Raw genomic sequence first — 23,791 nt, forward strand, 5'->3', positions numbered from 1 at the left:
TATGACGCATAAGCTGGCCATGAGCCACTATTTTGCTGAAAATAGGAGTGAGAGGGGTGTATTTCAAAACAGGCGTAAATATAAAGGTGCTTGCCAGATTCCAAAACAATCTGCATACAGTTTATAGGAATTCCCTCCACATCGCCCCATAAAACTTACAGGTAGGTTAACTGGCTACCCCCAAAATGTCTCAAACGACGACATGGACATAAGGCTGTACTGAGGGACATGGATTGTTTAATTTACTCTAAAGAACATTTCAGAACAATATCACGGCATAATATTCTGCTTTATTGATCAGAGCCCAATTTTAAGCTACTGTAAACACACAAGTATAAGGACACTATCACTTTGAACATTACTATGATGACACGGTCATTTTAGATAAACGAGTTCTCGGATCCCAGAATTCTTTTGTGTTGACAAGATATGGAGGTTTGCCTTAGCATGAGGGAAGCCAAGTTGACACCAAAGCATCCTGGGATATCAATATCTGGTCTGGGCTGTTTAGGCAATTTGATAAAGAACTTCTGAATCTACCCCATTTCCAGTCTCACTCTACCAGTTAGAATTCTCCCAGCCATCATCGGCAGAGGGCGCCTGGCTCTTGCCCCCTTTCTTGCCCTTCCCCTCCCCCTCCCAATGGCTGTCCCAGTTCTCCCAGCTGTCACTGTTGCTGTTCTTATTGTTGGAGGGGGTCCCGGAGCCCCACACCTCCCAGCTGTCCGAGCTCTTTCTCTCCGTCGTGTTCTCCGGGAAGGTCCAGCTGTCGCCACTCGGAGACTTGGTCGGCTTCTTGATGTCCTCCGAGCTGCCGAAGGTCTCCCAGAAGGATTTGCCAGAGTTGGCGTTCTGGTAGCTGTCACCACTGCTGCTTTGCTGGTAGCCTTCTCCAGACATGGGACTATTGGCATTGGGAAGTAAAGAAAGAGGTTACGGTGAGATTGTTGGTGAAAGACAAGGAAAAAATAGTTTACTGAATACACCCAACAGGGTCAGGAGAGTCAAGCATGCCAGATTATCCGAATACAAAAACACACACTTCTCCATCCCAGCTCCCTCTACTCCAAACTAACCAGTACTAAGCTGCTCATTGCCCAAGAACAGTGTTGTCCAACTCCAATCATCAAAGACAGAGGTCCTCACACATTTTTGGCACAGCTCAAATTAACGGATGGGACTAAACCGGTAAGGGTGTGGTTCATCAAGTAGAACACATTTCTCGTTTCAATTCGAAACACTGGCATGGATATGACCCTCAAAGACTGGAGTTAACCAGACTTGGCCAAAGCTATCTAGAACAGGGATTTCAAACTCAAATACAAAGTGGGCCGAAATTGAGCTCTGGGACCAAGTTGTGGGCCAACCTCAATGCCTAGTGGCCACCTCTCTCCCTTGTAACGTTCCCTGGAGTCTAAAAGCCCCCCTCCATCCCCTATACAGTTCCCTAGTGTCTAGTGCCAACCTCCTTCCCCTATACACTTCCCTGCTATCTAATGGCCCTCCTCCTCTCACACCTATACAGTTCCCTGGTGTTCTTTGGTTCTCCCTCTCCTATACATCTCCCTAATGTTTAGTGGTACTCCCTCCCTATACAGTCTCCTGGTGTCTAGTGGCCCCTCCCTCTCCTATACAGTTCCCTGGTGTCTGGTGGCCCCCTCCCTCTCCTATACAGTTCCCTGGTGCCCCCTTCCCTCTCCTATACAGTCCCCTGGTGTCTGGTGGCCCCCTCCCTCTCCTATACAGTTCCCTGGTGTCTGGTGTCCCCCCCCCCCCCCCCCGTTGCCTATACAGTAGTGCTTTCCCCCCTCCCCATATGGCTTCCCTGGTGATCTAGGGCTTACCCTCCAATATAGCTTCTCTGGTGGTCCTAAGAGGGCCAAACATAATGCAAACTGGGGAAACCTCCTGAGGGCCAAATCTGATAGCTCTGAGGGACAGATGTGGCCCATGGGCCGGAGTTTGACATGTATGATCTAGAATGAGTTGGGGTTAAGATTTGTCCAACAGCTGTTACAGTTCCCATTAGGAGTGACAGGACAGGGACCACTTGTCTTCTGCTCTCTACAAAGGGGCCCATCAAAAGTTTTTAGTGATAGTTTCTTTTCGATTAGTTCGTTCAGATCAAAATAAATCTTTTTCAATCAATCCACAGCATGACCCCTTCCTAATATCTTATTAGAGATCATCCACGCCCCCGCACAGCCTCTCTTTCTATCTGCTCTGTGGGGGGGGGGGGGTTAGAGAGTTAGAGAGAGGGGCCACGTTGGACTGGATCTGATGGCGGCGTAGCCAGCGGTTGTCCAAACACACACATGTATTACACAGCATGGCGATGTTGGAGATTGAAGTGTTGGACGTAAGGTGGCCATACAGGTTTTTTTACGTTTTTTTTTCGATGAGAGAAATCTGATCGATTTTTCTGCTTGATCGCACCCCCCCTCCCCCCCCCCCCCAAAAAAGGAAAACAATTAAAATGATCAAATAAAACTTTTTTTATATTTATTCAAACAAATTAAATTTGGATACTTTGCTCAATCAGGTCTGCTGCTTTTGCTCACATAAATCATCCTGTGTGTTCAATATAAAATGACACTGGGGCTCTGTTATGTGATCATGCCTTCTCCTGCAGCCTTTCTGCTTATTCAGGCCTGCTGCTTCTGCTCACACACAAATCATCCTCAGCCCTGCTCCTGTGTCTTTTCAATATAAAATGACACTAGAACTTTGCCTTCTCCTGCAGCCTTTCTCTGCTGACGCACAAATCATCCCATGTCCGTTCAATATACCGTATATACTTGCATATAAGCCGACGCACCCACTTTTCCGTTGAAAAACTGGAAAAAGTGATTGACTCGCATATAAGCCCCCCTCCCCCAGTATAGACCCCTCCATGGTATAAATAGAAAGGAAGTTCTGAGTTAAGTACCACTTCAAGCCTTCATATGATTAAAATGAGGGTCTGGCTAGCAGGATAGGGATAAGGACAACACATCTGGACTGGCAGGCTGGCATGACAGGGACATGGAACACAAGTTCAGACTGGAATGATAGGCTGGAAGGTTAGGGAGAACAACACATGGACTAGCAGATGGGACTGGTAGGCTGGTATGGCAGGGACAACAATAAGAGTGGACTGGAGTGTCTGGCTAGCAGGATAAGGAACAATACATGTCGACTTGACTGACTGACAGGCTGGCATGACATGTGTAACCACCAGGACAAGAGGACTGACGTGTAAGGGATTGTGCAATGACCCCACACTCATGTGCTGCTCCCCTATCTCCCTTATGTCCTTGCACCCCCACAGCAACATAGAGAGTGTAATCCAGCATTACAACTGACCTGTGTCCCCTGGGTTGTAGCAGAGAGAGCGACTTCCTCACTGCTCCACTGATGCACAGTTTAAAACAGAGTTGCCACTTCCTCCAGGTATCCCCACTGTGTTCATGTCCATGGTAGCTCAGAAGCAGTGCGTGTATCAGTCATGTGCAGCTCTGGGGATTCCCTTGCCTCTCTGTCCCATTTGCTGTGTCTCATATGACGCCATCTAGTGGCACCTTGAGAAACAGAGCGGGACAAAGAGACAAGGGAATCCCCAGAGCTGCTCGTGACACTGATACACGCACTGCTTCTGACTCACCACGGAAATGGACACAGCGGGGAGCCCTGGAGGAAGTGGCAACCCTGTTTAAACTGTGCGTCCGTGGAGTAGTGACAAAGTCTCTCCCTCTGCTACAACCCAGGGGACACAGGTCAGTTGTAATGCTGGATTACACTCTATGTTGCCGCGGACTTGTAGGGACATACAAGGCAGCCGGGGATGCAGCGCATGAGTGTGGGGTCATTGCACGATCCATTACACTCCACAGTAACTACTCGGGAGGGCACCTGGGGGATATTGACTCGCATGTAAGCCGAAAGGGGGACTTTTGAGCACATTTTCTGTGCTCAAAAATTCGGCATATATGCGAGTATATACGGTAAATATACATTTGAGCTCTGCCATGTGATCATGCCTTCTCCTGCAACCTCTCTCTGCTCACTCAGGCCTGTTGCTTCTGCTCATACAAAAATCATCCTGTGTGTTCAATATAAATATACATTGGACAAAATCATCCTAACATCCTATCATATAAAAGATATTCATAAAACATAGCTTTTAATTATAGGCTATTGGGTATCCAGATTATGCCTGGTGCGCGTTTTGCGGCAGAAGCAGTGTTGAAGTTTCAACAGTATACACCACAGATCTGTTAAACCCTCATAGTGAGTGAGTGAGTGAGTGAGTGAGTGAGTGTGTGCGCACACATTAATTTCTAGTTATCTGGCTTGCAGTCACTGCCATGTATCCCCTTTTCTTATTTCTCTCTGCTTCAAACCATAGAGGAATGATAGCGGAGGGAGTTGTGCGCCCCCTCCTACACTGCACCCCCTGAGGCTGGAGCCTTTCTCGCCTCTGCCTCGGCCCAGCACACACACAATGTAAAATGACACTGGAGCTCTGTCATGTGATCATGCCTTCTTCTGCAGCCTTTCTCTGCTCACTCAGGCCTGCAGCTTCTGCTCACGCACAAATCACCCTATGTATGATCAATATAAAAATACACTTACTTGTCTGGGTTGTCCTCGCTCTTCCCTGAGAAAAAGCTGGTGACGTCCCTCCAGCTCTTAGTCCCGACGCCCTGAACCTGCAGGATATAGTGGATGTAACTCCTGGTTCAATGTTCATACTACAAGCGTACAGTAATTTTTCCCATTATGCAAAGCATCTCAGGCAGCATACAGCATTCCAGTCCTGAACGTCAGCTGCTTCTACCCATACTAAACACATAAGCAAAAAGAGTATGTGAGCAGGGAGGGCAATATACACATTATACTCTTCCCGGGACTCAGCTCTGGTGATCAGATGACTAAGCTAACCCAGTAAATGAGGAAGGGGGTATTTTGTGTTATCAGCCTTCTCTTACCAGAAGCAAAATAAGGGGGAAAACCAAGAGCCCCAATAGTGCAGGATGTTGTCTCAGGGAGCTAAAGTATTTAGCTTAGATATACTCACAAGTGTGGGTCACCCCTAAGGTTCCCACTGTATCGGGGATGGGGATCACAAGCCTTTCCCTACTCGGGTTAAAAGTCACTCTCTATAGTAGATGGATAACTGGGATACACCCCTCCACCAAAGTTGGACAATAATGGTGATTTAGATTGTTGATGCAGGGGCATCAATGAGAATAGAATTTTACTTTGAAAAAAAACAGCAACATCTCCACTAGCAACGCGTTTTGTGAGTGTACCCGCTTCCTCGGGCAATGATGTAGAGCAGGTTTGTCTGGACATAAAAGCCTGGCGCCTCTGTGACTTCTAAACTACTGTGCCCAGTCCCTTGGAGTTTACTATAAAGGGATTTTACTGTACTTGCTTGTAACTGACCAGTGTCAGTACAGTGCTTAATCTTGAATCATGAAGGGTAAGAGTAATGTAGCACGCGTATATCACCAGTATGTGCCAGTCTCACCGGAGCTCTTAACTATGGATGTGTGGGTGGATAGTTTACTGGTTAAGGGAGACCTGGGTTCAAACCTCAGCTCTTCCTGTTCAGAAAGCCAGCACTTATTCAGTTAGGAGTCCATGGGCAAGACTCCCTAACATTGCTACTGCCTACTGAGCGCCCTAGTGGCTGCAGCTCTGGCTTTTTGAGGCCACCAAGAGAAAAGCTCTATAAAGGTTTTGTCTTGTCTAAAATACAATACAACTGGGTTTAGGACTTCACTGATGATCTCTAGAGGTGTGAAAGGTTCTGTTATACCCTTAGATACGCTTAGAGCAGTACAGAGTCTGGGACAGGACTGCAATCTATACAGTTCCATCTATGTAACAATTACACTCACCATCATATCCAAAGTAACGCAGCAGGGGAACAAAAACAGGAAACACATACGATTAAAGACTGATATTACAGATACAAATGGCAAGTGAGCCGTCGCCACATCCAAGGTGTGCTTCAGGGTTATGTGACAGAGGCAGGAGCTAGTGCATAAGCTGCTATTCAGTATAGGCCAGCAGAGGTCAGTGGGTGTCGCTCAAGTTAAGACAACTGTGCATTGTTTCTGCTTTTTATTCACAAAAAAGGCCTCATCATTAATGAAAATAAAGTGCAGTACTATACTGGTATTTTCACTGTGATCAGACAGCAACAAGGTAGCAGCAGCTCACTGTATACTGTACATGCATATGTCATGTGACAGTACCTGCCCCCTGTGAACAGCTGCTGCCCTGTACAAGAGGCAATCCTATTACTGCTATCAGGAGCACCTGTCTCTCTATACTATCAGGAGGTAGCTTTCCATTACTGAGCAGACAGAATATTTAAGGTTTTCTGGAAAGAAAAAAAAAAGAAAAGAAAAAAAAAATGAATACCGTATATACCCGCAAGCAAGCCGACCCGCATACAAGCCGACCCCCCAACTTTTACCTAAAAAAAAAAAAACCAACGATTGACCCTCATATAAGCCGGTGGTAGGAAATGCTGGCCGCGTGATCCCCCCAGTGTGTCCCAGTATAGCTAGTATAGTGCCCAGTATAGCTAGTATAGTGCCCCAGTATAGCTAGTATAGTGCCCCAGTATAGCTAGTATAGTGCCCCAGTATAGCTAGTATAGTGCCCAGTATGGGTAGGTAGTGCCCCAGTTTAGCTAGTATAGTACCCAGTATAGGTAGGTAGTGCCCAGTATAGGTAGGTAGTGCCCAGTATAGGTAGGTAGTGCCCAGTATAGTGCCCTGTATAGCTAGTATAGTGCCCTGTATAGCTAGTATATTGTCCATTATAGGTAGGTAGTGCCCAGTATAGCTAGTATAGTGCCCAGTATAGCGCACAGTATAGGTAGGTAGTGCCCCAGTATAGCTAGTACTGTGCCCAGTATAGGTAGTGCCACCTCCTCTCCCCCGCCCCACAGTCGCCGCATCTTCTATTATTCCCCTCTCCGCTCGTAAAGTAATTCACTCACAGCAGCGCGCACCACGGGGCTGCTGTGATGAGGCAGAGAGCGGTTCCCATAGCTACAGGAAGCCGCTATCTCTCTATGGCTTCCTGCCTTGTCATCACAGCAGCCGCCGTGGGGCACGCTGCTGTGAGTGAATTACTATACGAGCGGAGAGGGGAATAATAGAAGATGCGGCGCCAGCTCAGGTGATAGCGGCGGCCGCGGGGCGGTTGTGCGGACCACAGGTGAATCGCAAGCAAGCCGACCCCCCAACTTTTGACCCCCTTTTTTGGGGGTCAAAAATTCAGCTTGCTTGCGAATATATACGGTAATAATAATAATAATAATAAGTAGGTGATTCAATCTCTATTCCTTAAAATAATTAAAAATAATCCAAAACATGAAATGCTCAGTGCAAATTAACTTAGTACAGTGCTAGGGATGCCTGGAACTGTACTTAAAGGGGCGAAAATTATGCTGTTCCATTATCCCCACCATCAGTTGTTTAATTGAGAAACAGCATACATTTTGTCAGAGCATGGGTTAAAAAAAATAGCTCCTAACACCAATTCTTCTCTTCAACACAGCTAATCTGCATCATTAAATCAGCGGTTCCTGACAGGTTTGGCTGTTCCCTGCTCTCTAACTGCTATCAGCCTTCCTCTCTGCCACAACTGATTTATTAGTGCACGTTTCCACTAGGGCAGTTTTGACAGCGATTCTGCAGAGTTTCCCTGCACATGATTCGTACGAGGAAACTCTGCCATAGGGGATGACGGGGCTGCGGCGCAATCGCTTGCAAGAGTGATTCGGCCGGAACCCCCCTGCAGAATTCGCGGTGGAGGCTGCGAATCCCATAGCCGTGCATGGCACGGCTCATGGGATTCGCCTGCGATCCCGCCCACCCGCTTAGTGCGGCGTGCGTCTGTGAGACGCACGCCGCACTAGTGGAAACGAGCCCTAAGGCTCACAGTGTTGCAGGCTTCTCACATGTAGTTACTAAGTAACTAAATAAACAGGTTCTCTTCTTGACAGCTTCACAATATTTGGAGCTTGCTTAGTTACTTTATAGCTACATGTGAGAAACCTGCAACAACATTACTCTGAAGTGTGTGAGCCAAGTTATAAATCAGCTGGGTAAAAGAGAAAAATTGGTGTTAGCTATTTTTTTTAACACAAGCTTTATGGAAAAATGTATGCTGTCCCTTTTAAACAACTGATGGTGGGGAAAGTGGAACAGCATCATTTTCGCCATAGTTCCCCTTTAGGTCCCTATACTTACTTGCTGGAAAAGCAGAAAGCCACTTACGTTAGAAGTGAGTTGAGAATTCTTAAAAATAATCTCTGTAAAACATTTTTTGTGAGATTTGAGATTTCCATGTTGGCGATTTGGTGCCTGGATCTACCTCAGAAGCAACGCAGCAGTAATTCAGGTAACATAGTCCTCCCTAGCAGTAGGGTTACCCCAAAGCACACTTAGATGTGGAGTCCCGCTGCACTGTGCCAACACAGCGCCCCCTACCTTTGCGGCTAGGCTGGACACAGAAGTGGAGACATCTTCAAGGATTTTGCCTTCTTTCACCTGTAACATGGGAGGGAATAGGGATATACAGGAGAGGTTGAGGAATGATTGTGAGAAGCAGAGGAGGGCAGGACTTCCCATCACCGGATAGCCAATTGTATGCAGGAAAGGCCGGCTTGCATAGATCAGAGAGGCGGGAAGGTGTAAGCAGCAGGTGTGGTGAGAGGAATATAGGGGTTGCCATAGCATGCTTAGAACAGGAAGTACTAGTGACAGACAACACTGGTTAGGATGACCAAAGACGATTTATTGCTAGAGGTAACTGGATGATACGGGTATCAAATCTCTGCAAGCAGCAAAGCTCTGCAGCCTCATGTAAATCTTTCCAACGTCTTAACTCCATGGAAAATTCACTTCTCTAATGTGATCTAGTTTTAAAAGGGGTCGAAAATGGTACATGCAAAATATTTTCGGCGAGCATGCCACATAGTGGCTGGTAGTGTAGTAGCCCCACCCCTTCCATTACATCACACTGCAGGGACCGCCCATATACAGGCTATTTCTATTGGCAATGTGCCAGATGAAGAACAGTAGAGGGATGGGGGGGGGGGGGGGATAGGGCCTAAAGTATAATACTGACTATCCCACCGCTGATACTCGGTGCCCTGTTCACTAGATGGAGAGAGGAACAATGATCTCTTGGAGTAAACTGATTGACCATATTATGTGATAATTTGCCTTATAGTGAAATCAGAGCAATTAGATACAGAAAACATAGGTGAAGCTAAGCAGGACAACCCCTGGACAAAGCAAATGTCACAATAGGATGACAGGTACTTGGCTATGAAGGTTTTAGTGCATTTTGGATGAGGAGTTTTGGACTCTGTACAAATGAATCACAATATCATAGTTCACCTAAACCAGGGGTGTGAAACTCAAATACAAAGTGGATTGAAATTGTACAATGGGACCAAGTCGCGAGCCAACCTCAATATCTACTTGGCATCTTCCACCCTTCTAAATTTCCCAGGAGACTAATGGCCCCTCTTCAACCACTATACAGTTTCCTGGTGTCTAGTTGTCCTCCCTCCCCTATCGAGTTCCTTGATGTCTAGAGGCCCACACCCTGCCCTAGTGTTTAGTGCTTTCCCCCTACCTCCCCCATATAGCTTCCCTGGGGTTCTAGGGCTTCACCTCCAATATAGCTTCCCTGGTGGTCTGGAGTAGGGCAAACATACTGCAAAGTTGGGAAACCACTTGAGGGCCAAATTTAATGGCTGAGGACCAGATTTAGCCCGTGGGCCAAGTTTGACATGTATGACATAAACATTTCCTCCTGTGCCATTAAGCTCCTCCTACTTTGTGCTTGAGAGGTAAGGTTGGGGTCATTAGAATTGCTGAGATATGGGGGTGTTTGCAGAGGACCAAACTTCAACGAGTGACCAGCAGAGAGTGGCTTTGGTTTGGCACCCTGCAGAGTCGCGGGCGAGGTTTGGTGCCCTGCAGAGCAGGGCTGTGAAGTCGGAGTTGGAGCAATTTTGGGTACCTGGAGTCGGGAGTCAGATGATTTTTGAACAATCTCCACAGCCCTGGTAAGTATTAAACTAAGGAGCCAGAGTCGGAATCATTTTAGGTACCTGGAGTCGGAGGTTTCATAAACAGATGAGTTGGATGATTTTTGTACTGACTCCACGGCCCTGCTGCAGAGTCGCAGAGGTTTGGCACCCCACACAGTCATTGCGGGTCAGAATAATGCCGTCACACTTTTTTACAGCCTAACCTGGCAGGTAACCAGGTAAGTGATACGAGACACCCAGGAAAATATCAAAATGCACTAAAGCCCTATGCCGAGTGCCGCATCCTCTTCCCCCACATCACAGTGTTACTACAATACAGGTACACTTGGAACAGAGCAGCCCACAGAGCTGAAGCGTGACCGCAGACAGACAACAGACACCGAATCACGTGACAAGCTGGTTAGTCACCACCAGGCTGGGCCACAAAGCCACCAGGGGGCATTCTTAGCAGACACATGTAGGGCAGACATCGGGACGTTACCTTCTCATGGGCTGGTCTCACAACATTTTCATTAATGGTCTGGCCTAGCTCAGAGGCCTATCCAGAAAGAAAAGAACAGGAGATGGGTCAGGAGTGGGGAGGCGGGACTTACCAGGAACATGCAAAGATCATGTATGTGCAGAACATGGGTAACCATACCAACAACAACAGAACACATGCATGAGGGGAACAGCCGTCTGGAGGAGGGAGGCAGAGAGGACCTGAGGGTGAAGACCTCGAGAGAAGATGCCCATATCTGACTCCCATTCAGAACACTTGACCTCTCTCACGGTAAACAAACTATTATAGGTGGGTCAAGTGGGAGACAACTACGGGCAGCTTCCAGTTCTAACACAGATGTGTTTTGCGTCATGATAAATTACCTTCTGAGGAGCACTTATGAGATTCAGGCAGCCAGGAGGAGGATAGGGAAGGTGAACCTTCAGAGTTAGAGCTACGGGTCCCCGCAAGGCCCAATGTGGGTCGCAACTTTACTCAAGGATGCTTGTTTCTCCCAAGTTTTTTTAGATACAGTCAATGAGATGCGAATGAGAATTCAGAGCTGATGTGAATGATTGGTGCAACGCCAAACTGCGTAACGTTAGCACAAACTTTGCACCAACTCAGTTACAATTAGCATCTCCAGAGTTTTCCTGCATCCAATACTGGTTAAAAAAAAAAAAACATTCGTGAGCATTTAACTGTCACTCGATCTACTGGATGTGATTTCCATTGTGGCTCAAAGCAACCCGGCTGTCCCAAACTTCAGGTTAGGCCAATAGGCAAAATGCCAAATGTCCTTTTACACTTAAAGGACAAGTGTAGCAAGTGGTATGTGGAGGCTGCCATATTTATTTCCTTTTAAGCAAAAACAATTGCCTGGCAGCCCTGCTGATCCTCTGCCTCTAACACTTTCTGCCGTAGCCCCTGAACAAGCATGCTGCAAATCAGGTGTTTCTGACATTGTCAGATCTGATAAGATTAGCTGTATGCTTGTTTCTGGTGTGATTCAGACACAACTTCAGCCAAATAGATCAGCAGGGTTGCCAAGCAACTGTTCTTGTTTAAAAGGAAATAAATAAGGCAGCCTCCACATACCTCTTGCTACAATTGTCCTTTAATGGACAACTGCAGTGAGATGAAAATGGAGGCTGCCATATTTATGTTCTTTTACACCAGTTGCCTGGCAGCCCTGCTGATCCTCTGCCTCTAATACTTTAAAGCCATAGCCCCTGAACAAGCATGCAGCAGATCAGGTGTTTCTGATATTATTGTCAGATCTGACAAGAATAGCTGCATGCTCGTTTCTGGTGTGATCCAGACACTACTGCAGCCAAATAGACCAGCAGGGCTGCAAGGCAACTGGTATTGTTTAAAAAGGAAAACTATGGCCTACAAGCATGTGCAGTGGTAATTCAAAATGGCGCCAGACAGACCACAGGCTCCGGCGGATAAATACACTTGGGGGAAGATCGACCGGAGGTCTTTCGAGAAATTGAACGTTATTCCCGCCAGGCACGAATCAAGCCTTCATGACTGAGATTTTCCCAACAAGCACAATTAATCTTTTAAATTGATTTCAGCTGGAAAATCAATCTATCGGGTGGTCATGTTGTGGCATCGATCTCTGATCGAATCGACCAGACATGAATTCCAAAAATCAAGCCATGTATGGGCACCCCAACATATAAGATATCAGCATATCAAGATCATATCTCGCTGTTATCCTCGGTCCTTCCCAGTCCTTAAAGGACACCTGAAATGAAAGGGATATGAAGACTGCCATCTTTATTTCCTTTTAAGCAATACCAGTTGCCTGGCAGCCCTGCTGATCCTCTGCCTCTAAGGGCTCGTTTCCACTATCGCGAATCTGCATGCGTCCAACGCATGCAGATCCGCACATGTAATACAAGTGGATGGGCCTGTTTCCACTGTAGCGTTGTTGAGGTGCGTTTTTTTCAGCGTGAAAAAAACGCACAAAAGAGCCAACGATTTCGCCTGCGTCGGGAATCCGTGCGAATCGCCGCTAATGTATTTAATAGTAAAAACGCATGCGTTTGTTACATGCGTTTTTACCCGCGATTTCGCGTGCGATTTCGCACCTTTTTCAATTTTATTTAGCCCTGGCAGTGTCATGGTTAATTTCGCATGGCACCCTGCCATGCGAAATCGCAGGCGAAATCGCGGGTAAAAACGCATGTGGAAACACATCCGCATGCGTTTTTACAAGCGTCGGAATGCGGCCGAAATCGCGTCGCAACAGTGGAAACAAGCCCTAATACTTTTAGCCATAGACCCTGAACAAGCATGCAGCAGATCAGGCATTTCTGACATACTGTCAGATCTGACAAGATTAGCTGCATGCTTGTTCCTGGTGTTATTCAGACACTACTGCAGCCAAATAGACCAGTAGGACTGCCAGGCAAATGGTATTGTTTAAAAGGAAATAAATATGGCAGCCTCCTTATTCTTCTCACTTCAGTTGTCCTTTAAGTCAAAGAGAAAGCATAAACCGTAACGTCACTTATAACATAAGTCCGTGTGTGTGTGTGTTCACTTTCCCTTCCTCCCCTTTCACAAACAAAGGTGCAATTTAATGAAGTACAAGAACTGGAGCCACGTGACAAGGGTGTGGCCTTCCCATAGCAACCAATCAGGAGGCAGGATTCATCTTAGTTATGCTCTATAGAGAGGATAACTAAATCTGATTGGCTGCTGCAAGAGCGCCACAAATATATGCAAAAACAACAAAAACAGAGAAACAAAAAAAAAAAAAAAAACACACTTAACTCCTCGGCAGGGAAAACAGACGGAGGATGATGCAGAGGTGAGCAGTGTATGTTAAATCCCTGGGCTCGGCACAGTTTTTATTTCTTTTAATATTTAAAAAAAAAAACAAAAAAAACCCCTCAATTTTGAATCACTCAAAACAGTTGTAAAAAAAATTTAATTTTTGCAAAATAATAGAAAGAAAAAATACCTGCTGCTTCTCCCCCTCAGAGACACACGGCTGCCCACGAACTCCCAGTGAGTCCAAACCACTCCCCGCTCTGGTCACATGAGCACGCAGAAGGGAGGGGAATTTGTGTTACCAACAAAAACCACACCTCCCTGCAGAATGATAGGTTAGAGAACACACCTCCCAGAAGACTGGTAGCGTATTGGTAAGTGAAACTTCAGAATGACTGGGTGGGAGGAGTGACTGGGGAAGTTATGGAAACCGATTTTCTTTTTAGTAAAAAAATCCAATTTTTTTAAAAATAAAATCTGTGCCTGGAGTAGGAGCTGTACGGGTCTCCAAATTATGTCAAGGAGCAAAATGGAGAGAGGGAGAAGTAGAGACACAGACATGGGAGGGGGAAGGGGAGATCTCTAGCCAAATAATACATTGCTTTGAACTTCCAGAAGGATATTTTCAACATCAGTGCAAGAAAACAGTCTGGTAACTTGCACCAATCAGAAGCCACTTCTGAGTTCAAATAAGGAGAAACCTGATTAGTTAGTTCCTGCAATTCACCATAATTGTGTAAAATACAATGCTGAGCACTATGTAGAGATGTGAGGTAGGGGGTAAAGGGTGGGGGGCAGGGAGGAGGGGGGTCCGAACACCACATACACAGAACTGTCACAAGAGCACCAAACTGCCATACACAGACCATGCCTACAAATACGGCTGCATTACCGAATCCGGTGGGTGCTTGTTGCCTCCCCAAAACTGCGCGCAGGCAGAAATGGAGGGGGCGGGGAGAAGAAGCTGCTTTAGTATTTTTGAAGTGACCCCATCATGCCAAACAAGACCACATTGGATAGCCACGTTTCATAGCCTCAGAGGAAACCTTCATCTGGGACGGTTGAGAATCCAGCAACGGAGGCTGCCATTACGGGACTCCTGAAGGCGGAGCTTACCCTGCCAGAGCACTGGACACCTGGAGGCAGAGCTGTGACGAAGCACTAGACCCCTGGAGTCGGAGCTATGACAAAGCACTAGACTCCTGGAGGCGGAGCTGTGAGGAAGCATTAGACTCCCAGAGGCAGAGCTAACCCGGATGAAGCAGGTCACTCTATGTTGCTACAAAGGAGGCTCTGCTTCTAGGGGTGAAACAATGGCAGCCTCCAGCAGACAGAAGCCATGACTGTGACACTAAACAGTCATTCTACAACTTTGTGCACATAGATGTTTATTATTTGCATTTGAACTGTGTGTCTATAACACTTTGGACGGATTTTAAAGCCCCACTATATCCTGGCAGCAAGACCACCACCAGAGTGTGCCACCAATAAAGGCGACTTACAGGTCTTACCGGCTACATATTGTGCATCTTACCCAATAAAAGAAACAAAGTGTTCCTGCGTACACTGGGTCCGTGCTTTTAGTTACTGCTCATAAGCGCAGCACGGACCGTTGGGACAGGAGGACGGGGCCAGTCAGCTGGGTGGGTGTGTGCGCGGGCGGCGGTAATACGCTAGAGCCCGTTTTTAAACGGGCTAAGGTGGCTCGTCCTATATAATAATATGCAAGTTTCCCTGCGTCCTCCTTTGTTATTATATTTAGCTTGTCTGAACTGTTCTTGTGGCCCCACTTCCTGCCTGAGAGCGGCAGTACAGCGCCTGCAGAACGGACACACCTGGGCAGTAAGCTGAAGCCTCTTGTCCAGAGCGGCTCCATGCTACTGCACAGACGCCGCCATACTCATCCAGGGGCAGTAACGGTCGCCTGTCGTGAATGAAGAGGAGCATGGCTGCGGACTTCCAGGAAGTCCTGGGTGGTGGCGGCAGTCTTAACGTGTACCAGAGATAGTACTCAAGAACTTATTACTTACCTGGGCCCCTCCATTACGCCACTATGACTCTCGGTAATCTGGGCAGTTGTGGCCTTCTACGCATGCGCGGCTCGCACCCCTCTTTGCGCTCCTGGCGGGGGCAAATTCACGTTCCCCTGAAGCCTTCTGCGCAGTACTACTGTGCAGGCGCAGAATGCCCCTGGGGACAGGAGCGCGAAAAGGGCTGCGGGCTGAGCATGCGCAGACAGCCGCTATTGTCCAGATTATCGGGAGTCATAGCGGCGTAATGGAGGGGCAAAGGAGGATGGCGAGGGAGGCCCCGGTACTTATGGGGCTGGAGGAAGCACCAGGTAAGAATAAAATTAGCGCTAGTGTACCATCTCAGGTTCACTTTAAGGATGACGTGGAAAGGAGCGTAGAGGCTTCCCTCTTCTTAGGCAAATCTGGCAACCTTTTTTTTTCTAACCACCTCAGGTTTGCTAAAAAAAAAAAAACTACCGTATATACTCGCAAGCAAGCCGAATTTTTGACCCCCCAAAAGTGGGCCAAAAGTTGGGGGGTCGGCTTGCTTGCGAGTCATGGGTGGGTGGGTGTGTAGGTGCTGTCCCTCCCCGCTCCCCCCGCGGCCGCCGCCGCTGCTATTACCTTAGGCGGCGCCGCTTCCACTATCCCCGTCCTCCTCCGGTAACTAATTCACAGCAGCGCGCCCCTCGCTGCTGTAATGACGGAGGAAACCATAGAGAGCGGCCGTTACTATGGGAACCGCTCTCTATGGTTTCCTGCGTCATCACAGCAGCGAGGGGCGCGCTGCTGTGAATTAAATAGTTACCGGAGGAGGACGGGGATAGTGGATGGAAGCGGCGCCGCCTAAGGTAATAGCAGCGGCAGCCGCGGGGGGAGCGGGGAGGGACAGCACCTACACACCCACCCACCCATACTGGGGCACTATGCTAGCTATATGGGGCACTATGCTAGCTATATGGGGCACTATACAAGCTATACTGGGGCACTATACTAGCTATAATGGGGCACTATACTAGCTATAATGGGGCACTATACTAGCTATAATGGGGCACTATACTAGCTATACTGAGCACTATACTAGCTATACTGAGCACTATACTGAGCACTATACTGGCTATACTGAGCACTATACTAGCTATACTGAGCACTATACTGGCTATACTGAGCACTATACTGGCTATACTGAGCACTATACTGGCTATACTGAGCACTATACTGGCTATACTGAGCACTATACTAGCTAAACTGGGGCACTTCACTAGCTATACTGAGCACTATACTAGCTATACTGAGCACTATACTGAGCACTATACTAGCTATACTGAGCACTATACTAGCTATACTGGGGCATTTTACTAGCTATACTGAGCACTACCTACCTATATTGGGCACTATACTAGCTATACTGGGCACTATACTAGCTATACTGAGGCACTACCTACCCATACTGGGCACTATACTAGCTATACTGGGACATACTGGGGGGATCACGCGGCCAGCGTTTCCTACCCCCGGCTTATATGAGGGTCAATCATTTTTTCCTGTTTTTTGGGGTAAAAGTGGGGGGGTCGGCTTACATGCGGGTCGGCTTGCTTGCGAGTATATACGGTAAGCAGTTATGAAGGACTAGTCAAAAACCTGTTGGTTCTGTCACATTTTAACTGCTTAGTCTTTTCACTAGAGTGGTCCTTTAACAGAATACAATTAGTCCCTCATTCAGTAGCATCCTTCTACACATGAATACATGATTTCAGGAATGTAAACATTATCAAAGCTTTTGAAAGAAGGTGAGAGCCAATAAACAGAAAATACATCATCTTGCTTAGGTGTATGGGAAAATACAGTCAGGTTATTCTACAACAGTTATAGTCAAAATAATCCAAAACCGAACAAGGCAAATTCAGAAAACAATCATGGCGATTAGAGTAAAATTTGGAAATCATTTTTACACATAAAAGTCCTTTATCTAGCTCTGCCTGGCTGCAGTTGTGCACCTATCCATACAGGCTTAACCTGCTGAGCGGTCTGGACGAGCTCAGCTCGTCCAACACCGCCAGAGGCTGCCGCTCAGGCCCTGCTGGGCCGATTTCCACCAAATAAAAAGCAGCACACGCAGCCGGCACTTTGCCAGCCGCGTGTGCTGCCTGATCGCCGCTGCAGCGCGGCGATCCGCCGCGTGCAGCGGCGAAAGAGGGTCCCCCCAGCCGCCCGAGCCCAGCGTAGCCGGAACAAACAGTTCCGGCCAGCGCTAAGGGCTGGATCGGAGGCGGCTGACGTCAGGACGTCGGCTGACGTCCATGACGTCACTCCGCTCGTCGCCATGGCGACGAGGGAAGCGAAACACGGAGGGCCGCTCATTGCGGCCTTCCGTGTTATTCCTTGCCGCCGGAGGCGATCGGAAGATCGCCTCCGGAGCGCCCTCTAGTGGGCTTTCATGCAGCCAACTTTCAGTTGGCTGCATGAAATAGTTTTTTTTTAATTTAAAAAAAACCCTCCCGCAGCCACCCTGGCGATTTAATCAGAACGCCAGGGTGGTTAAAGGACAAATGACACGAGAAAGATGTGGAGGCTGACATTTATTTCCTTTTAAGCAATGCTAGTTGCCTGGATGTTCTGCAAATCCTCTGCCTCTAATACTTTTAGCCATAGACTCTGAACAAGCATGCAGCAGATCAGGTGTTTCTGACATAGATCTGACAAGATTAGCTGCATGCTTGCTTCGGTTGTGATTCAGACACCACTGCAGCTAAAAAGATCAGCAGGACCGCCAGGTAACTGGAATTGTTTAAAAGGAAATAAAGAGGACAGCCTCCATATTCTTCTCACTTCAGGTGTCCTTTAATGCCTGGTACACACCATACAATTTCAAGTCAGATCGACGGGTCAAATCAATCCCCAACAGGTCCGATCAAGTTTCCAATCAGCAGCTCTGCTAGACAAACCCAGAGTCACATGACTGAGTCATCTCGCCACACCCCCCTCCCTGCCTGGGATTGGCTGTCTGCAGCAGTGCATGGACTTACCTTCTGTGTGGCTTGTGTTCCTAGCTTGCTCGCCTAAAAGAAGGGGGGGGAAACAGAAAATCTGTAAGCGAGATTGTCAGTGATTTGCCCAAACAAAACTAAGAAAAAAACAAACAAACAAAAAAAAACTCCTTATTTTATTAACCACTTTGCATTCCTGGGTTTGTACCGCTTAACCTATTAGCAGCTTCAAAATGCGGTGCACTGTAAACCTCTGCCAGCAAATCTTGTATGGCAGCTTAGAGCAGCCACACTAGCGGGCGGCAGTCAGAAGTTATATTGACCTGCTCCAGGCGGATTGTTCTCTTGCTCCACCGCCGGCTCTGAACTTCTGACAGGTCTTCTGAGTCCCGATCACACAATATAGTGTAAGAAGAGTGATGGAAGAAAAGCTTCCACCACCGGGTGGCGCTGTAATGCCGATATAGTCTCCTGATCACGTTATATCATGTGATTGGAACCAAGAAGACATGTCGGGGTTACATCGCTGCCCCGGTGGAGGAGAGAAGAAGCTACCTGCACCACTCTGCATACCCTGCCAGGCTGGCGGCAAGAAAAATTCAGCCCTTAAAGAGGAACTCCAGTGAAAATAATGTAGTAAAAAAAGTGCTTCATTTTTTTACCATAATTATGTATAAATGATTTAGTCAGTGTTTGCTCACTGTAAAAGCTTTCCTCTCCCCGATATACATTCTGACATTACATGGTGACATTTTTACTGTGGGCAGGTTATGTAGCTGCTCCTAGCTGTTTTGGCTGTTAGAGACAGCTGTAAACAGCTAATTCCTGTCTGTGAACATTGTTACATTGTGGCAGTTTGCCCAGAGTACCGCGGTACTCAGAGCTTCTTGTGGGAGGGGTTTCAGCACAATATCAGTCATACAGCGCCCCCTGATGGTCTGTTTGTGAAAATCATTATATTTCTCATGTAAAAGGGGGTATCAGCTACTGATTGGGATAAAGTTCAATTCTAGATTGGAGTTTCTCTTTAAGGTTTTACTTCCTGCAGCCACAAAGTTTTACTTACTGCAGCAAAATAAAGTAGTTTTATTTTTCTGGCTGCTAAAGGGTTAAAGAAAACCTGTAACAAGAAAAACCCTCCTCTGGGGGGTCCTCCTCGGTCCCACGGCGGCGGAGAAAATCGTTCCCGAACGGCGGGGATGTAAATATTTACCTCCCGGGCTTCAGCGCAGGATCGGCTCTCCACCTCAGAGATGGGCGGAAATAGCTGATCGCTGTCGGACTGCTCTACTGCGCAGGTGCAAGTCTCCTGCGCCTGCGCAGTAGAGCGGACCCGACGGAGATCGGCTATTTTCGCCTTTCTCCGTGCGGAGTACCGCAACAGCGCCCCCGCTGGAGCCAGGAAAGATAAATACATCAGCGCTTATCAGGCTTGTCGGGGGAGGATTCTGGGACACTTCGGGGGAGCCAGCGCTGGACTGCCTGCAGCTGCAGCGGAGGGGGAATCCTCATTGGGACCCCGAGGCTTCCCCCTACCGAGGTGAGTACCTCTTTAAAGGAGTTCCGAGGTGAGAAAGCATATGCAGGTATAGCACATATCCCAACGCTGACTGCATCAACGCTTCTGCGCCGTTCCGATTAGCTGCACTATGGCCCCTCAGGTCGGGACCTGGAAAACCGGAAGAAGATCTCCCCCTTTCACAGGATGTGCGGCCTCACATGCAGCGCTACAAGTGCGTAAAATCACACCACCAATCCCAGAACATCTACTCGTATATTGAGCCGCTCAGCCACCTAGCTGAATTAGTACTTAGATCAGCTACAGGGGTGCCCATTAGGTAGATCGCGATCTACCGGTAGATCGCAAAGGACTATGGTAGATACCGACCCCACTACATTTTCCATTCAGTATATACAAGTGTGCTCCTAAAATTGAACATAGGTAGATCATTTTGACTTGCTAATTTTTTAAAGTAGCTCACAAGCTGAAAAAGTGTGGGCACCTCAGAGCTACAGTCAGTAGGGTTAAATAACTTCTGTCCGCTGTACAAACATGTGACCCAACAGAGTACCGTATATCCTCAAGTGTGAGCCGAGTTTTTGGGAACAAAAAACTGGCCCAAAAGTGGGGGTCTCGGCTTATACTCGGATCACCAATTAACCTAGTGTCCCCCAGGAGAGAGAGAGAGAGGTGTGTGTGTGTGTGTGTGTGTGTGTGTGTGTGTGTGTGTGTGTGTTCTTCCCCTGCTGAAGCAGTATCCCTGCCAGTGTGAGTAACCTGTAGGCATATGTACAGCAGGAGCTCAGTGCTGACAATGTCTCCCCTCAGCTGTGTGGTACGTCCCGCCGGGGGCGGTATTCCCGACAGCGTCCGCCTGCCTGTGTGATTAAGTGTACTGCGGGCATACGTAATGCAGGAGCGCAGTACTGACAATGTTCATCCTCACCTGGCACATTAGGGAGCAGTGTGTGTGGTCCCACTCCCCTGGAGCAGTCTTTTCCACCGGAGCAGTAATTTTGACAGCGTCTACCTGCCTGAATGTCCTGCTAGCATATACACAGCATAGTTCCCGTACAGCATGTGATGTTCAGCGGTGTACAGTAGGAGCATTTACTCACTTTTTTTATTGATTGATCCACCATACTTGATAGGATTCATCTACCGTATGTGTCTATTGCTGTCTCTTCTGTATGAATCCCTCCAGCAGGCGCGTAATGAGAAGCGACACTAGATGGTGTCATAAACATGATACAACAACAGACAAGTTCGGCAGATGAATCATGACAGCTGGAAAAGTGAGTAAATGCTCCTACGGTACACCGCTGAACAGCACATGCTGTACGGGGACTATGCTTTATATGTGAACGCGGGACACTCAGGCAGGCGAGCACTGTCAGAATTACTGCTCCGGTGGAAAAGACTGCTCCGGCGGGGGAAGGGGGGGGACCACACACACTGTTCCCTAATGTGCCGGGTGAGGGGAGACATTGTCGGTACTGCGCTCCTGCTGTGCATATGCCCGCGGGACACATACACAGGCGGCCACTTTCAGGAACACTGCTTCGTGTGGATGGAGACCACACACACGGCTCTCCATTTTGCCAGGTGAGGGATCAGCACTGCACTCCTGTCTATCTACTATCCTATAGTAGGTGCTCAGCTATCCTACTATCCTATAGTAGGTACTCGGCTTATACTCGGGACAATAATTTTTTCTGCTCTTTTTTTTTTTTTTTTTTAAAGTAAAAGTTGGGGGGTCGGCTTATACTCGGGTCGGCTTATACTCGAGTATATACGGTAAGTACAATCAAAACAGGAGCATGCAATAGCCAAACACATCCACTAGATGGTGGTGCTTCACTTACACTTTCCTTCGCAGCTGAAGCAAACTTGCTGGCTCCAACGGTGAAACTGCTCCAGCCCTGAAAGGGAACAAATAGGTTTCCTACTGGACTCTGCAGACAGGATAATGTCAGCACTGACACACAAGCTCTGCAGACAGGCTAATGCCAGCACTGACACACACGCTCTGCAGACAGGCTAACGCCAGCACTGACACACGCTCTGCAGACAGGATAACGCCAGCCCTGACACACGCTCTGCAGACAGGCTAACGCCAGCACTGACACACGCTCTGTAGACAGGATAACGCCAGCACTGACACACACGCTCTGCAGGCAGGATAACGCCAGCACTGACACACACGCTCTGCGGGCAGGCTAACGCCAGCACTGACACACACGCTCTGCAGACAGGATAACGCCAGCACTGACACACACGCTCTGCAGGCAGGCTAACGCCAGCACTGACACACGCTCTGCAGACAGGATAACGCCAGCCCTGACACACGCTCTGCAGACAGGATAACGCCAGCACTGACACACGCTCTACAGACAGGATAACGCCAGCACTGACACGCACGCTCTGCAGACAGGATAACGCCAGCACTGACACGCTCTGCAGGCAGGCTAGCGCCAGTACTGACACACACGCTCTGCAGGCAGGCTAACGTCAGCACTGACACACGCTCTGCAGACAGGATAACGCCAGCACTGACACACACGCTCTGCAGACAGGATAACACCAGCACTGACACACAAGCTCTGCAGACAGGATAACACCAGCACTGACACACACGCTCTGCAGACAGGATAACGCCAGCACTGACACACACGCTCTGCAGACAGGATAACGCCAGCACTGACACACACGCTCTGCAGACAGGATAACACCAACACTGACACACACGCTCCACAGACAGGCTAACGCCAGCACTGACACACATGCTTGTACAGAGGGATGCTTTTCATACTGTGTACAGTGAGGACATTGCGTTGTTTAGGAAATCCTCCTCTTTCTTCGGAGGGTCTACTGTGTTCCCGAAGCCAACATATCTGTTCTCTTGGTTCCCAGGGCCACCGCCGCTGCAAGACAACACACATCTGGTCACTAGTGTGTCAGCCGCAGAAATAATCAGACAGCTGACTATAATATAACGGCTGCGTGAAGCAGACAGAACAGTAAGAGCTGAGATTTGAACCCAAGTCTCCAGTGCCAGAGCCCTTAAAGTCCTCTGTAACATAAAAAGTGCCCATAGGGGGTACTTACCTCGGGAGGGGGGGGGGGGGGGAAGATTCTGGATCCTATCGAGGCTCCCCCCATCCTCTTTCGTCCCACGGTGGTCTCACTGGGCCCCTCCAAAGCCACAGCCAGCAATTTGTCAGGCTGTGGTGCAGGCGCAGTAGCACCTGCAATATTAACCATCCCTGACTCCAGCGCAGGCGTAGAAGTGGCTCTTGGCTCAGGATCAGGCGGAAATAGCTGATCCCAGTCAGGTCCGTCTGCGCAGTAGCCCAGACCTGACTGGGATTGACTATTTCTGCCTGATCCTGTGCCGAGAGACGCTACTGTGCCTGCGCTGGAGCCGGGAAGGTAAATATTTACATGGCCATCGTTCGGAAGGGGCCCAGCGAGACCACCGTGCAGTGTTCTCCCCAGAAATTTTTTCCAGCCGGGTGGTATGAAAAAGTAGCCGGGTGGTGGAAGGTTAGGTTGGGTGCCACTAGGTGGGGAATCACGCGCGTGCCCCCCCCCCCCCCCAATAAATTGACAGGCTAGGCTCTTTCTTTTGTACTGGAATCTCTTAAAGGGATACTAAACTGAAAAAAATTAGACTAGTTACTTACCTGGGGCTTCTTATAGCCCCCTAAAGTCCTCCTGCTCCATGATCACCATTCCACACTGCTCTGTTCCTTAGCCCTGCAGCTACTCGATCATGCTCCTGTGACCAGGAGTGTTTTGCCCATGCGCAGTAGCAATTTTTAGTTACCGCGCAAGTGCAAAACGCTGCTGGTAATGGGAATGTGGTGGAGGAGGCAAGTGACATGTGGCTGTGCATGCAGCGTTCAGAGAGGAACACAGCGGTGCGGAATGACTGCAAGG

At 48.3% G+C, this 23,791-nt stretch overlaps 1 protein-coding gene across 4 annotated transcripts in view; it reads right to left on the reverse strand.

The window, feature by feature from the left end:
- Positions 1-270: 270 nt before the first annotated feature.
- ARFGAP1 (ADP ribosylation factor GTPase activating protein 1) overlaps positions 271-23,791 on the reverse strand; it is a 41,319-nt gene continuing 17,798 nt past the window's right edge. The window contains exons 7-13 of one of the 4 annotated variants that reach the window (XM_068263892.1): positions 22,662-22,773; positions 21,715-21,771; positions 18,388-18,420; positions 10,560-10,616; positions 8,502-8,561; positions 4,615-4,691; positions 271-904 (exon numbers count right to left, since the gene is read on the reverse strand). In XM_068263892.1, the coding sequence (XP_068119993.1) occupies positions 559-904; positions 4,615-4,691; positions 8,502-8,561; positions 10,560-10,616; positions 18,388-18,420; positions 21,715-21,771; positions 22,662-22,773 (742 nt within the window). In that variant the 3' untranslated portion in view covers positions 271-558. The remainder of the gene's footprint in view (positions 905-4,614; positions 4,692-8,501; positions 8,562-10,559; positions 10,617-18,387; positions 18,421-21,714; positions 21,772-22,661; positions 22,774-23,791) is intronic. The other 3 variants (XM_068263893.1, XM_068263894.1, XM_068263895.1) reach the window with 3 other exon arrangements.

Source organism: Hyperolius riggenbachi, chromosome 12 (assembly GCF_040937935.1).
Source record: "Hyperolius riggenbachi isolate aHypRig1 chromosome 12, aHypRig1.pri, whole genome shotgun sequence".
NCBI classification, from domain to species: domain Eukaryota; kingdom Metazoa; phylum Chordata; class Amphibia; order Anura; family Hyperoliidae; genus Hyperolius; species Hyperolius riggenbachi.